The following is a 16,593-nucleotide window of genomic DNA, read 5'->3' on the forward strand; positions in this document are numbered from 1 at the left end:
ATGGAACTGTTATCGGGGATAGCTGTGGATGACACTGCTATATGTCATCCACAGATCCCCCTCATAACAGTGTCCCCCAATACACCGGGCCCCGCCGCTCACCGAAGTATTTTTTTATAAACGTGAATCCTTATCCAGTTATTAAGTTGAACTAACGCTGCCCTCTCCCATGTTCCCATGTCCCCCCTGTATCCCCATAGCACTTACTTAAGCTTCCATAGCAGGCAGAGCGGACGGCACCAGTAACGTCACTCACTGACGTAGAGCGCCTGCTCCGCCTGCTTCACTCATAAAGTGGGCGGAGCAGGCGCTCTACGTCAGTGAGTGACGTTACTGCTGCCGTCTGCTCTGCCTGCTATGGAAGCTTAAGTAAGTGCTATGGGGATACAGGGGGGACATGGGAACATGGGAGAGGGCAGCGTTAGTTCAAAAAAGTATTCTATTTATGTATCGGGGCGGGGTATCGGCGGCTGAGTACCGCCGAGAAAACTCGGAATCGGTCCCGATACCGATACTAGTATCGGTATCGGGACAACCCTAACAGCAACCACATAGGCGATAGACACAATGGTCTGGTGAGGACCGCACTAACTTCTATGGGAGAGTTTTCCAGGCATGCTGTGACCTGTGCAAAGGTCATTGTACAAGGAAAGAATAGATAAGATATGACAATCACCTAATGTAAATGGTGAATCCTGTCTTATCTATACACAGAGGTGATATCATTACAGGCAAGTTTAGAATGACAGATAAGCAGGTAAGGGCTCTTTCACACTTGCGTTGTTCTGTTCCAGCATAGAGTTCCATCGTCGGGGCTCTATGCCGGAAGAATCCTGATCAGGATTATCCCCATGCATTCTGAATGGAGAGAAATCCGTTCAGGATGCATCAGGATGTCTTCAGTTCCGGACCGGAACGTTTTTTGGCCGGAGAAAATACTGCAGAATGCTGCGCTTTTTGCTCCGGTCAAAAATCCTGAACACTTGCCGCAAGGCCGGATCCGGAATTAATGCCCATTGAAAGGCATTCATCCGGATCCGGCCTTAAGCTAAACATCGTTTCGGCGCATTACCGGATCCGACGTTTAGCTTTTTCTGAATAGCGTCCTGGCAGCCATGGTAACCAAAGTCCTGTTTGCCATTGTAAAGTGTAGTGGGGAGCAGTATACTTACCGTCCCTGCGGCTCCCGGGCGCTTCAGAGTGACGTCAGGGCGCCCCACGCGCATGGATGACGTGATCGCATGGATCACGTCATCCATGCGCATGGGTCGCTCTGACGTCACTCTGAAGCGCCCCGGGAGCCGCACGGACGGTAAGTATACTGCTCCTCCGCTCCCCACTACTACTATGGCAACCAGGACTTTAATAGCGTCCTGGCTGCCATAGTAACACTGAACACGGATCCGTCTTCAAATGCTTTCAGTTCACTTGCGGTGTTTCGGATCCGGCGGGCACCTCCGGCAAATGGAGTACACGACGGATCCGGACAACGCAAGTGTGAAAGAGGCCTAACCGCAGTAAAGTGATCTGTACAGACCAAGAAGTGCCGCCTATTATTAGGCTTAGTGGGCAGTGTGAAAACTGCAGGATTGTATGTTTTTTGTTTAAATATATATTGACATGGAAAATGAAAAATAACATCAACAAAAATTCTTTAAACAATGTTTATCAGAAAAACATGATTGAAACAATAGGTAATTTTCTGATGACACATTCCCTTTAGATCTTGGGACAATCCCTTTAATGTTGGGACTCATGGCAAACATATCAACTTGCATGTGACAGGTTACTGTGATTGGTGGCACTTAGTTGGGGGCCTTGAACTGCTAACCTACGATCATGAAATATCATCCGCTACCATTGTATGTGATAGCTCACCACAATATAGGTGCTAAGGAAAATTACAGCAAACAGTTACCAGTTACCATGAGCCTGGTGCACCTACTGCTCACTCATCTAAAAGGGTTGTGCAGTTTTTATAATATTGAAGACCTATCCTCAGGACAGGTCATGAATATCAGATCGGTGGGGTTCGACTCCTGGCACCATTGCCGATCAGTTGTCTGAAAGCCCACCACTGGGCAACATGCAAATACACAGCTGCTGACAATCACAATATGCATATAAACTGTTGCCGACAACCACTGGTGAGGGGAGGTGGCAGGAAATGGGGGTTCATGATTACTAGGAGTTCATTGTATTCTTTCTAATCTACTATCCAATGGATCTGGGTGTTGAGACCACTGATCAATGAAAGAAAGGTGGTGGAATTGCTTAGATGAGTACTACTGCTTTTGCTGTGTTCAGCTCTGCTTCCCTGATCCACAGAAAGGCGGTGTATGGGCTCACTGAAAGTTGTGCACTGCTCTGTTTGAATATCAGAGGAGAGGTGAAGACTGTTGAAAGAGCAGAACATTCAGCAGACTGCTTCTGCCCCTCTGTTTCAGTGATCAGTGGTGTTGGGACTAGAGTTGTTGCGATACCAACATTTTGATTCGGTTTCAATACCATAAAAAAGTATTGCGATACTCGATACCATGCGAAAAAAAGAAAACAAAAAAGCCACGTGCATTCCGCATTTTAAAAAAATGGCGAATCGCGCAGATTTTTTAAATATTTTAATAGTTTGGACTTTTCGGACGCAGCGCTATGTAAGGCTACTTTCACACTTGCGTTCGGAGCGGATACGCTCCTATAATGCAAACGCTTGCATCCGTTCAGAACGGATCCGTTTGCATAACAGTTTTTTTTCAGATCTGATTTTTCACTTCGTGAAACTCAGATCCGACAGTATATTCTAACACAGAGGCGTTCCCATGGTGATGGGGACGCTTCAAGTTCGAATATACTAAAAGAACTGTGTACATGATTGCCCCCTACTGCCTGGCAGGTGCTGCCAGGCAGCAGGGGGCAGACCCCCCCCCCCGTTTTTAACTCATTGGTGGCCAGCCCCCCCCCGTTTTTAACTCATTGGTGGCCAGTGCGGCCGGCCCCGCTCCCTCCCCTGTTTTTAATTCATTGGCGGCCAGTGCGGCCGGCCCCTCTCCCCCCCCCAATTAAAATGACCGACCCCCCCATCATTGGTGGCAGCGGAGAGTTCTGATCGGAGTCCCAGTTTAATCGCTGGGACTCCGATCGGTAACCATGGCAACCAGGATGTTACTGCAGTCCTGGTTGCCATGGTTACTTAGCAATTTTAGAAGCATTATACTTACCTGCGATGTCTGTGACCGGCCGGGCGCTCCTCCTACTGGTAAGTGAAAGGTCTGTGCTATAAGCAATGCGCCGCACAGACCTTTCACTTACCAGTAGGAGGAGCGCCGGGGCGGTCACAGACATCGCAGGTAAGTATAATGCTTCTAAAATTACTAAGTAACCATGGCAGCCAGGAATGCAGTAGCGTCCTGGTTGCCATGGTTACCGATCGGAGTCCCAGCGATTAAACTGGGACTCCGATCGGAACTCTCCGCTGCCACCAATGATGGGGGATCGGTCATTTTAATTAGGGGGGGGCCGGCCGCACTGGCCACCAATGAGTTAAATACAGGGGAGGGAGGGTCTGCCGCCTGCTGCCTGGCAGCAGGGGGCAGTCATGTACACAGTTCTTTTAGTATATTCTAACTTGAAGCGTCCCCATCACCATGGGAACGCCTCTGTGTTAGAATATACTGTCGGATCTGAGTTTCACAATCTAACTCAAATCCGATGGTATATTCTAACATAGAGGCGTTCCCATGGTGATGGGGACACTTCAAGTTAAAATATACCATCGGATTGGAGAAAACTCAGATCTGATGGTATATTAATATTAAAATCCTTACTTTACATTGAAAGTCAATGGGGGACGGATCCGTTTGCAATTGCACCATATTGTGTCAACGTCAAACGGATCCGTCCCCATACGGCCAGGCGGACACAAAAATGATGCAAGCTGCGTTCGGGTGTCCGCCTGCTGAGCGGAACGGAGGCCAAACGGTGCCAAACTGATGCATTCTGAGCGGATCCGCATCCACTCAGAATGCATTGGGGCAGTACGGATCCGTTCGGGGCCGCTTGTGAGAGCCTTCAAACGGAACTCACAAGCGGAACCCCGAACGCAAGTGTGAAAGTAGCCTAATATGTTTATTTATTTATTGTTTATATATTTTATATGTAAAATTGGGAAAGGTGGGATTTAAACTTAATATTTTAGGGTACTTTCACACTAGCGTTTTTCATTTCCGGCATAGAGTTCCGTCACAGGGGCTCTATACCGGAAAACAACTGATCAGTTATATCCCCATGCATTCTGAATGGAGAGTAATCCGTTCAGGATGCATCAGGATGTCTTCAGTTCAGTCATTTTGACTGATCAGGCAAAAGATAAAACCGCAGCATGCTACAGTTTTATCTCCGGCGAAAAAAAAACGGAAGACTTGCCGGAATGCCGGATCCGGCATTTTTCCCCATAGGAATGTATTAGTGCCGGATCCGGCATTCAAAATACCGGATCAATACTTCCGGTCTGCGCATGCGCAGACCGGTAAAAATGTGTAAAAAGATACAAGACGGATCCGTCTGTCCGCATGACAAGCGGAGAGACGGATCCGTTCTTGCAATGTATTTGTGAGATGGATACGCATCCGGATGAGTCTCACAAATGCTTTCAGTCACATCCAGATCGGCGGATCCGGCAGGCAGTTCCAACGACGGAACAGCTTGCCGGATCACACTGCCGCAAGTGTGAAAGTAGCCTTAGTCCTCTTTAAGACGGGCGTCACGTTTTGACTCCAGATGCGTCCCGGGTGCATTGCGGCAAACCTGCGCGGGTAGGTACGCAATTGCAATCAGTTTTGACTGCGATTGCGTTCCGTTGTTCAATTTTTTATCGCGCGGGTGCAATGTGTTTTGCACGCGTGGATAAAAAAAACTGACTGTGGTACCCAGACCCGAACTTCTTCACTGAAGTTCAGGTTTGAGTTCAAGGTTGTGTAGATGTAATTATTTTCCCTTATAACATGGTTATAAGGAAAAATAATAGCATTCTTAAAACAGAATGCTAAGTAAAATAGGGCTGGGGTGGTTAAAATTATTATTATTATTTTTTTTAACGCACCTTAATCCACTTGTTCGCGCAGCCCGGCTTCTCTTCTGTCTTCATCTGTGAGGAAAAGGACCTGTGGTGACGTCACTGCACTCTTCACATGGTCCATCACATAATCCATTACCATGGTAATGGACCATTTAATGAGCTCAGTGACATCACCACAGGTCCTGAAGAAAGAACAGGAGACCGGCAGCTACGCGATCAATTGGAGGAGGTGATCAGCTACGTGATCAATTAGAGCGCCACCAATGTTTATTATACTGGGATGCTGGGGGGGCGCACTGTGCCACCAATGTTTACTATACTGGGGGTGGGGGGGCTTGCGCACTGCACCACCAATGTTTACTATACTGGGGGGGGGGAGGGGGGCGCGCACTGCGCCACCAATGAAGATAACTGACCTGTTAATACAAATACAGGAGGCGGGTGCCGGAATCAAATAGCCGGCACCCGACCTCTATGACAGGGAGCTGCAATCCGCTGGAGTTAACCCCTCAGGTGCCGCACCTGAGAAGTTAACTGCAGCTGATCACAGCTCCCTGTCAGAGGCAGGATGTCGGCTATGCGATTCTGCTGCCAGCACCTGCCTCCTGTATTAAAAGTTAAAGACAACCTTATATGGGTTCAGACTTTGTTAAGCAGCAGGCTACACAGAGTGCCGCCCAGGGATGCCCCAGCACTTACTATTATTCCTGGGCGCCGCTCCGTTCGCCCGCTGTGTGCCTATCGGAGCAATGGGGAGGAGACAGCAGCTTCTCTAGTGGGCGTTCCTTCTCCCTGCGCTGCGATTGGACAGCGCTACAGCCAGGGGAGAAGGAACGCCCACTAGAGAAGCTGCTGTCTCCTCCCCATTGCTCCGATAGTAATTAGCATATGGAGTAGGACTGCAGGAGACTGTAATGGGGCACAGGCGCATAGCGGGCGAACGGAGCGGCGCCCAGGAATAATAGTAAGTGCTGCGACATCCCTGGGCGCCGCTCTGTGTAGCCTGCTACTTAAAGTCCAGACCCATGAAAAGTACTATCATTGGTGGCGCAGTGCGCCCTCCCCTCCTCCGCCCCTCTCGTATCGATACCGGGACAAAAGTATCGATTGGGTATCGAAATTTCGATACCCGCAACAACCCTAGTTGGGACCCCCACCAATCATGAGAACGGAGCAGGTGGAGCACCCCCAAACAGCATACTTTAGGTCAGGGATCAGCAACCTTTGGCACTTCAGCTGTTCTGAAACTACAACTCCCATAATGCCCAATTTAATTCTATGGGAGTTAGAAGAACAGATGAGCAGGTTGCATGCAGGGAGTTGTAGTTTCACAGCAGCTGGAGTGCAGAAGGTTGCTGATACTTGCTCTAGGACGGTATATTGTTTTCCTGTCCTTTTTCCAATAGTCAGATTTATAGGAGTTAAACAAAATGTTTAAAATCTTACAGTAAGAAATAATTCTAAAAAGTGCAAAACAATTGTATGAAGTGGATGCTGTTTTTTACCTCCAAAACACTGCACACAACAACAAAATAAAATCTTAGTTATGTCTATGCAGGCCTTTCTATTAGATGTTTTTTAAGCCTTCTTGTTTATTATTTCGGAACTATAAAGCAAAACTCTTTATATAAAAGACCGGATCAAAGGAAACATTTCAAAGGGAATTGATCCTAGAGGTGGACATATAAAACACCTCAAGAAGAGTTTGTCATTAATTTAATTATATTGTGCAATCAGTAAAACATAATACAAGCGTCTATGCAAAAATATATATGATTTATTATACAATAACAAAATACAATTAAAAGCTTAATCAAAATAAAATTCAATAATATGCAATAACACACAGTGATATGCAGTGCCCTAAATTTGCCACTAGAAGGCTCTAACACAAATACCAGCATTCCATATTACCTCTTAAACATAAAATGTAATACAACCGTCTCGACCACAATCAGTTGACTATACATAGTAACTTAATAGTGATAAGGATAGATATGAACCCTTGCTCTGCTCAAACTATGACCAATCTCGGATATCGGGTAGTATTGCTACACAACTTATAAATTATCAAGCCTGAGATTGACTATGGAATGTGAATATTCCAATCAGAGAGTTTCTCCGATATCAATATTAGATCTTTTATTCAGTAATATGCATCTTTACTGAATAGTGATAATATTGATGTAGCCCTTTTAACACTATACATCCGCACTAAAGTGGGGAGTTAATAAATATCAGGCCAATTAATTCAATCAATACTACACATAATAAAGTTATACGTTACCCGAGAATGCAGATGATATGCAGGGTCTATGAGAAGTCAGCTCTAAAGTCTGTTCTGATCATTGGGATTTTCTCCTGGGGTATCCTCCCTCTCTTTCCTTCCTGTATGTGGTTTATTATCCAAAAACTTATCAGTTAGACACACCTTCCTAGCTTGGAGTTTTCCAATCATTGTCGGTTAGGCGTGTACATATGATAACGACTGTGATGTCACTGCATTACCCAGAATGCATTTCTGCTGTTGGTGTAATGTTACTTATTCATACCTAGGTGGCACTATTGCATAACCTACTAGCATCATTACTTGTAAGGGTTAAATGTCCAGGTCTGACTTCATCTTACATTCCATACACATAACATTTGGAATCCTAAATCAGAGCTACAGAGATTAACTTTGACACATGTACCAATTAAAGCATAGACATTAAGGTACCATTTTAGACATCTCCCAACTATCAAACTTATGGTACCGATAAGAATATAATAGACCTTGTACTCTCACAGACATGTGTGTCTCCCCTGTCACTTCAACGGGTGATTGATTGTTAGTTAAAATAACACCGCCTTCCCTGAACGGAGACTCATTAACAAAATCTATACTTAAAATTCTTGTCATCATATTTTAGGAGTACATGCGTTCCTAGTAAGAAATATATTAGATAATAGATGCATTGACGTCCTTCATAATATTTAACAATACATATGTCCTATTGATTATCTTATACTAACAAAAAAAATAAGGTTCATTATATGTGTATACAGACACCACAGTCTGTAGGGGTAATTAGTACCAGATAGGTCTAGAGAACATCCTCATCTTAGTCATAAATCTATAAGGAGACAAGAATGACTCTTCTCAGACTGGTACATCTATAGAGAAGAAACCTTATGAACAGTGTCCTTTCCATGAACCTATTTCGGACAACTTTAAAAATACATACAAAAATGATGAATATATCACAATATGGCCTCTTATATATAATCAAATCCACTATAATAATGATATTTAAATATAAATGTTACATACCTATGAAAAGGCACAACAATTAGGATATAGGACCTTTGAATTGAATATATTTAAAAATGATCCTTCCCTGCACCATCCACAGATGAGTGCTGATGCATGTAAACATTTTCACAAGGATAAAAATTTCATGGCCAGACCTACATATCCTACAATTAAACAGCTTTTATTAGGGTACAGCTGCAGCAACCTTATGAAGTGGCTTTTTCAATAGCTTTTACTGTGTTATGTGTCAATTTAAAGTAAGCTGCAACGGTAGATTCATATGTGGCAGATTTTTTCTAGAACTATCCGCAACTGAGCCATGCAACTGGATGGTGCTTGCAAAAATCCATGTGCCTGTCATCATCCAAATTACTATATTCAAAAGGAAAAGAACGGATTTCTAGCTGCAGGACATATCTGCTGAATTTAAACGGACCTATATATATATATATATATATATATATATATATATATATATATATATATATATATATATATATATATATACACTGCTCAAAAAAATAAAGGGAACACACAAATAACACATCCTAGATCTGAATTAATAAAATATTCTTCTGAAATACTTTGTTTTTTACATAGTTGAATGTGCTGACAACAAAATCACACAAAAAAAAATATGGAAATCAAATTTTTTAACCCATGGAGGTCTGGATTTGGAGTCACCCTCAAAATTAAAGTGGAAAAACACACTACAGGCTGATCCAACTTTGATGTAATGTCCTTAAAACAAGTCAAAATGAGGCTCAGTAGTGTGTGTGGCCTCCACGTGCCTGTATGACCTCCCTACAACGCCTGTGAATGCTCCTGATGAGGTGGCGGACGGTCTCCTGAGGGATCTCCTCCCAGACCTGGACTAAAGCATCTGCCAACTCCTGGACAGTCTGTGGTGCAACGTGACGTTGGTGGATAGAGCGAGACGTGATGTCCCAGATGTGCTCAATTGGATTCAGGTCTGGGGAACGGGCGGGCCAGTCCATAGCATCAATGCCTTCATCTTGCAGGAACTGCTGACACACTCCAGCCACATGAGGTCTAGCATTGTCTTGCATTAGGAGGAACCCAGGGCCAACCGCACCAGCATATGGTCTCACAAGGGGTCTGAGCATCTCATCTCGGTACCTAATGGCAGTCAGGTACCTAATGGGCTGTGCGGCCCTCCAAAGAAATGCCACCCCACACCATTACTGACCCAATGCCAAACCGGTCATGCTGGAGGATGTTGCAGGCAGCAGAACGTTCTCCACGGCGTCTCCAGACTATGTCACGTCTGTCACATGTGCTCAGTGTGAACCTGCTTTCATCTGTGAAGAGCACAGGGCGCCAGTGGCAAATTTGCCAATCTTGGTGTTTTCTGGCAAATGCCAAACGTCCTGCACGGTGTTGGGCTGTAAGCACAACCCCCACCTGTGGACGTTGGGCCCTCATATCACCCTCATGGAGTCTGTTTCTGACCGTTTGAGCAGGCACATGCACATTTGTGGCCTGCTGGAGGTCATTTTGCAGGGCTCTGGCAGTGCTCCTCCTGTTCCCCCTTGCACAAAGGCGGAGGTAGCGGTCCTGCTGCTGGGTTGTTGCCCTCCTACGGCCTCCTCCACGTCTCCTGATGTACTGGCCTGTCTCCTTGTAGCGCCTCCATGCTCTGGACACTACGCTGACAGACACAGCTCGCATTGATGTGCCATCCTGGATAAGCTGCACTACCCGAGCCTACTTGTGTGGGTTGTAGACTCCGTCTCATGCTACCACTAGAGTGAAAGCACCGGCAGCATTCAAAAGTGACCAAAACATCAGCCAGGAAGCATAGGAACTGAGAAGTGGTCAGGTCACCACCTGCAGAACCACTCATTTTTTGGGGGTGTCTTGCTAATTGCCTATAATTTCCACCGGTTGTCTATCCCATTTGCACAACAGCATGTGAAATTGATTGTCACTCAGTGTTGCTTCCTAAGTGGACAGTTTGATTTCACAGAAGTGTGATTGAATTGGAGTTACATTGTGTTGTTTAAGTGTTCCCTTTATTTTTTTGAGCAGTGTATATATATATATATATATATATATATATATATATATATATATATACATACATATACATATACATATACACACATATACAGTACAGACCAAAAGTTTGGACACACCTTCTCATTCAAAGAGTTTTCATTATTTTCATGACTATGAAGGCATCAAAACTATGAATTAACACATGTGGAATTATATACATAACAAACAAGTGTGAAACATCTGAAAATATGTCATATTATAGGTTCTTCAAAGTAGCCACCTTTTGCTTTGATTACTGCTTTGCACACTCTTGGCATTCTCTTGATGAGCTTCAAGAGGTAGTCCCCTGAAATGGTCTTCCAACAGTCTTGAAGGAGTTCCCAGAGATGCTTAGCACTTGTTGGCCCTTTTGCCTTCACTCTGCGGTCCAGCTCACCCCAAACCATCTCGATTGGGTTCAGGTCCGGTGACTGTGGAGGCCAGGTCATCTGGCGCAGCACCCCATCACTCTCCTTCATGGTCAAATAGCCCTTACTTTCAAAGTTTTCCCAATTTTTCGGCTGACTGACTGACCTTCATTTCTTAAAGTAATGATGGCCACTTGTTTTTCTTTACTTAGCTGCTTTTTTCTTGCCATAATACAAATTCTAACAGTCTATTCAGTAGGACTATCAGCTGTGTATCCACCTGACTTCTCCTCAACGCAACTGATGGTCCCAACCCCATTTATAAGGCAAGAAATCCCACTTATTAAACCCGACAGGGCACACCTGTGAAGTGAAAACCATTTCAGGGGTCTACCTCTTGAAGCTCATCAAGAGAATGCCAAGAGTGTGCAAAGCAGTAATCAAAGCAAAAGGTGGCTACTTTGAAGAACCTAGAATATGACATATTTTCAGTTGTTTCACACTTGTTTGTTATGTATATAATTCCACATGTGTTAATTCATAGTTTTGATGCCTTCATAGTCATGAAAATAAAGAAAACTCTTTAAATGAGAAGGTGTGTCCAAACTTTTGGTCTGTACTGTATATGTATATATACACATACACACACACACACACACACACACACACAGCATCCTACTGTGAAGGGGGCAGGAGGAAATGAGGGTTCAATATTGTTTTATGGCTTTCATTTTTATAGCATTTACTTCTGCGGGTCAGAAGGAGTGCATAGGTTTCCTTTGCATCCCAATATTCTGACACCGATACCTTTTTTATATTTCGTCTACAGATTTGGTGGCCGGCTTACATGTAACAGTGCGTATCAGTGGATGTTGGAGGGAGGGATTGTTATAGTATATTCAATTCAAAATTCATGTACAGCAGATGTTTGGAAAGGGTTGAACTACTACTGTCGACAACCTTTCCTTTTCTGCTCAACAAAATTTGCCTGGATTAATGAGTACCTGTCATAGGGGTCAAGCTTCTCTAAATCAAGGTCAGCAAGTCAGGCCCGATGATCATATGGAGCCATGTTTAACTTTAGAGCACTATATTCGGTGCCAAGCTCAGGGAAACGAGTCCACTGGGCGGCTCTATTCTGGTATCCACTATGACTGACAGGTCTTTTCACAAATACGTAGGGAAGTGTCAATCATGGTAAGCTAGGCCGTCATCTTACAATTCTGCAAGCTATATGTGCATTTCCTTTATTTTCCAATCGGTATTAGCACAAATAATAACCACCTAATGTTGGAAAAACAAGCACAAGAACTCACTTTCTGACGATGTCTTTTGCCATTTCAGAGATCTGGCTCCATTCCTCCTCTGGGAACTCAAAGCTTCCTGTCATTATTTTTTTCCTCATGTCCTTTGGGATCGTCCGACTGTGATGCTTGGAGTAAAAGGGAGGATAGCCACAGAGCATCACATAGATAATGACACCTAAGGACCACAAGTCACAGCTCTGGGAGGGACAACCACAGAATACACATATAAACTTATAGCAACAAGCTGAACTCTCGATGCAGGTTTGACAGTAATGTCAGGAGTGAGAAAAAGCAAATAAATCTAACATTTTAAAGGCTTGAGTACACACTTATTACTCCCATGTATCTAGAATACAAAATAAAACCAAATCAACATTGCTAAATCAACTAATGCAGGTAATGACGCAGTAATGCTAACAGTGGACAGACAATTACCTTCTCAGACTTTTATGGCATCCCTCCTCTGGGACCAGCACCATCTACAGAACAGGGGTCCTTTTCCATTCACTGCAGCCGTGGGATGGGGGTTGGAGGGACCCCTGTTCAGGAGACAGGTGTGGGGGTCCCAGAGGTGAGAACCCCGGTCCATCAGACGTTTATGGCATATTTTTCAGATATGTCAAACATCTGTCTAAAGGTGAATTCATATGGCGGATTTTGTCTGAACTTGATGTAAAAACTTCATTCCAATTTTTTCAACGGGAGTCTGCACCGCTGTTCATGTGACTGGAGGTTATTTTTGCACAATTTTTCAGATCGCACCAAGAACGAACATGTAAATTCTTGGCACGCTCAAGAATATAACACAGATAGAATCTGCAGTCACATAAATGGCAGTGCGGACTCCAATCAATTTTCCCAGTATCTAAACCTCCAACTATCTTCCCAGCAGTTCTCTGGTTAACTAATAAGTGCTGGAGAAACAGAGGGTGGCGAGGCTGCCAGCGATCAGTGCTGATAGTAAGTGTACTGTGCCCCTATGTGTAGCACTTAGGGTCCATTCACACGTCCGTTTTTTCTTTCCTGATCTGTTCCGTTTTTTCAGGAACAGATCTGGACCAGATCTGGACCCATTCATTTTCAATGGGTCCTGAAAAAAATCAGACATTGAGCTGTCCGTTTTTTTCCAGGACCCATTGAAAATGAATGGGTCCAGATCTGGTCCAGATCTGTTCCTGAAAAAACGGAACAGATCAGGAACGAAAAAACGGACGTGTGAATGGACCCTTACTGTCAGCACTGATCCCTGGCAGCTCCACTCTCCTCTATCTTTCCAGTCTGTCCCTGGTACTTAATAGCCACTGGGAGGTGGAGGGGAGAGGGGCTGTCTGCCATCAATGCTGACAGCAGATCAAAATGGCAGGCACTCTTAGAAAAGGCAGGAACTCTTAGGCCTCTTTCAGACGGGCGTTGCGGGAAAATGTGCAGGTGCGTTACGGGAACACCCACGATTTTTCCGCGCGAGTGCAAAACATTGTAATGCGTTTTGCACTCGCGTGAGAAAAATCACGCATGTTTGGTACCCAAACCCGAACTTCTTCACAGAAGTTCGGGCTTGGGATCGGTGTTCTGTAGATTGTATTATTTTCCCTTATAACATGGTTATAAGGGAAAATAATAGCATTCTGAATACAGAATGCTTAGTACAATAAGGCTGGAGGGGTTAAAAAAAATAACAAATAATTTAACTCACCTTAATCCACTTGCTCGCGCAGCCCAGCATCTCCTTCTGTCTCCTTTGCTGAACAGGACCTGTGGTGACGACACTCCGGTCATCACATGTCCTGTTCAGCGAAGGAGATGCCGGGCTGCGCGAGCAAGTGGATTAAGGTGAGTTGAATTATTTGTTTTTGTTTTTTTAACCCCTCCAGCACTATTTTACTATGCATTCTGTATTCAGAATGCTATTATTTTCCCTTATAACCATGTTATAAGGGAAAATAATAATGATCGGGTCTCCATCCCGATCGTCTCCTAGCAACCGTGCGTGAAAATCGCACCGCACAAGTGATGCGTGAAAATCACCGCTCAGGTGCACAGCCCCATAGAAATGAATGGGTCGGTATTCAGTGCGGGTGCAATGCGTTCAACTCACGCATCGCATCCGCGCGGAATACTAGCCCGTGTGAAAGGGGCCTTATGCTGCATTTAAATGCAGTGATTGAGCATATAATTGTTGGGAAGGAAGCAATCACCTACACTGTATGAAGAGGAGTGATGGCTACTGCGATCGCTCGTCCTCATACAGGTCATTGTTTCTGGGCAGCAGATCACTGCTTAACAACACGATCTGCTGCCCAAAAACGATGACTGAGGTGTACGCATGAAAGATCATTTCACCCGATGAACAGGCGTTTTGCGCGTTCATCTGGTGATCTGCTGCACGTTTTAAAGATGCTATTATCTGGAATAAACATCTGGTCCAAGTATTGGGGCGTGTAAACCCACATTTAGAGTAGGCAGCTAATAAAGTACTTATTAAAACGTGTTCTATAGCTGTGGAGGGGTAACGGCTGGGACAGTGAGCAGAGGCAAGCTGAGAAGCCTTCCGTTGCATCTTACAGATAGCTGTCCAGAGGTCATTAGACCCTGGAGACTGAATTTTCATAGCAGTGCTCACTTAGCGTATAGCACAGGCAGTTTTTTTTTATAAATGTTCACATAATTCTCTAATAACGTATATTAGAAAGTGGTGTAAAATCATTGGAAGATGAGCATTTCGATTGTCGGGAAGGTAGCGTTTCTTCCCGACAATCGCCTGCTTGTTAGTGAAGGAGAGCGCTGCTATTACATGCAGCAATCTCCTCCACAGTATGGGGAGGAGCGATCTCTAATGCCGTCGCTCATCCCCATACAGAATCATTTATTGCCGGTAGCACAGCATGATTAGACGGTATGATCTCCCGCTGGCAAACGATTTTAGAGCATACGAAAAATGCAATTGTCTGATAAACACTGGCAGACCTTTTTCTACGAATCCTGTTAGCGATAATCTGGCTAATCCTCGGCCAGTGTAATACAGCCCTTACACTTTGAAGCACATTTTAGTGACAAAAAGCATAAAAGACGGACATGAACACAACAATGGTGTATGGGAAGGTGTCACCTTGTTGTAAGTGTATGGTGTTGGTGAGGTAGGGATAATTCCAGACTTCTCTTTCTGATGTCTTCTCTGTGCCTCCAGAACCTGATGGTTAAGAAAGAATATGTGACTTACAGTATGGTGCTGCACTTTATATTATACATATGTAAGTAATATGAATGACTCACAGTTGTACTACATAAATAGACAACATTTTGTTGTGCAAGATGCAATAGCGGATAATAAACCCATACGGAGGAATGAAGTTCAAAAAGATATAGTGAAAAGTTAACAGTCCGAAAGAATCGGTACATGAGTGACGATTTTGCTCTGATCAGTTTGCAATTCACTGGCCATTGGATACACTGGCCAATTCTCCTGCTGGATTATCTGGACTGGCATATGTACAAATCACAGAGATGATCTATGCATCTAAGCGGTTTTATTTGTAGTAACCCTCTGTGTTTTAAAGGCTATGAACACCTTTGGGACAATTTTGTATGATTTGTATTTAATGAATTTTTGGCTTAAAATAATTTTTGCAATTGGGCTTTATAAAAAAAAAAAAAATTTTTTATTTTATAGAAATATATACGGTATATCTCAGTGAAAAACAGAGCAGCACTCCAGTATGGTGAAAAAAAGAAAGCTGTTTATTCACCCAGTGGTGACGCGACATTTCGGCTCCAACATGAAGCTGAAACGTCGCGTCACCACTGGGTGAATAAACAGCTTTCTTTTTTTCACCATACTGGAGTGCTGCTCTGTTTTTCATTAATATTATCCTGGGACGCTATTCCCATTGGAGCTTGCACCCAATCTTCAACATTTTAAGGTTGGTGCTGCCATTTATTACATTTTGTATTATAATTATATATATATATATATATATATATATATATAAAATGTCAACAGTTTTTGGGTTTCAGTCTGCAGAGCATCTTGCTTTCAGTTTCACACTGAAACTGAACAGCAGGTTGCTTCCCTGCCAGTTGGATGTATAGCCCTTATCTCTGAACAGCTGACAGCTCATAAACACCCACGTAAGCCATTCTTTATCCATAGTCAGTTTTTATAACCTGTTAGGAGGACATAAGGGCTATAAATCCAGCCGTCAGAGCAGCAACCTGATGGATCACTGTGAAACTGAAAACAAAATACCCTGCAGATAAACTGAAACTTAAAAAGGAGACTTTTGTATAACTTACCAGTAAAGTCTCTTTCTCGCTCTTCCTTGGGGGACACAGGAAACCATGGGTATAGCTCTGCTCCCTAGGAGGCGTGACACTAAGTGAAAGCTGTAAGCCCCTCCTCCATCAGCTATACCCTCAGCCTGGAGAGAGAGACTGCCAGTTGCGTGTCCAAGTAGTGAAAGATAACCACCAACCGGAAAAAAAGAACTGTCAAGC

General features: G+C 44.0%; 1 protein-coding gene across 2 annotated transcripts in view; it reads right to left on the reverse strand.

The window, feature by feature from the left end:
* The window catches only part of MAPKAPK5 (MAPK activated protein kinase 5), a 70,722-nt gene that overhangs the window by 24,678 nt on the left and 29,451 nt on the right, over window positions 1-16,593 (reverse strand). For both annotated transcript variants that reach the window (XM_040416058.1, XM_040416057.1), the window contains exons 8-9: window positions 15,209-15,289; window positions 12,112-12,299 (exon numbers count right to left, since the gene is read on the reverse strand). In XM_040416058.1, the coding sequence (XP_040271992.1) occupies window positions 12,112-12,299; window positions 15,209-15,289 (269 nt within the window). The remainder of the gene's footprint in view (window positions 1-12,111; window positions 12,300-15,208; window positions 15,290-16,593) is intronic.

Source organism: Bufo bufo, chromosome 2, assembly GCF_905171765.1.
Source record: "Bufo bufo chromosome 2, aBufBuf1.1, whole genome shotgun sequence".
Taxonomy (NCBI): Eukaryota; Metazoa; Chordata; class Amphibia; order Anura; family Bufonidae; genus Bufo; species Bufo bufo.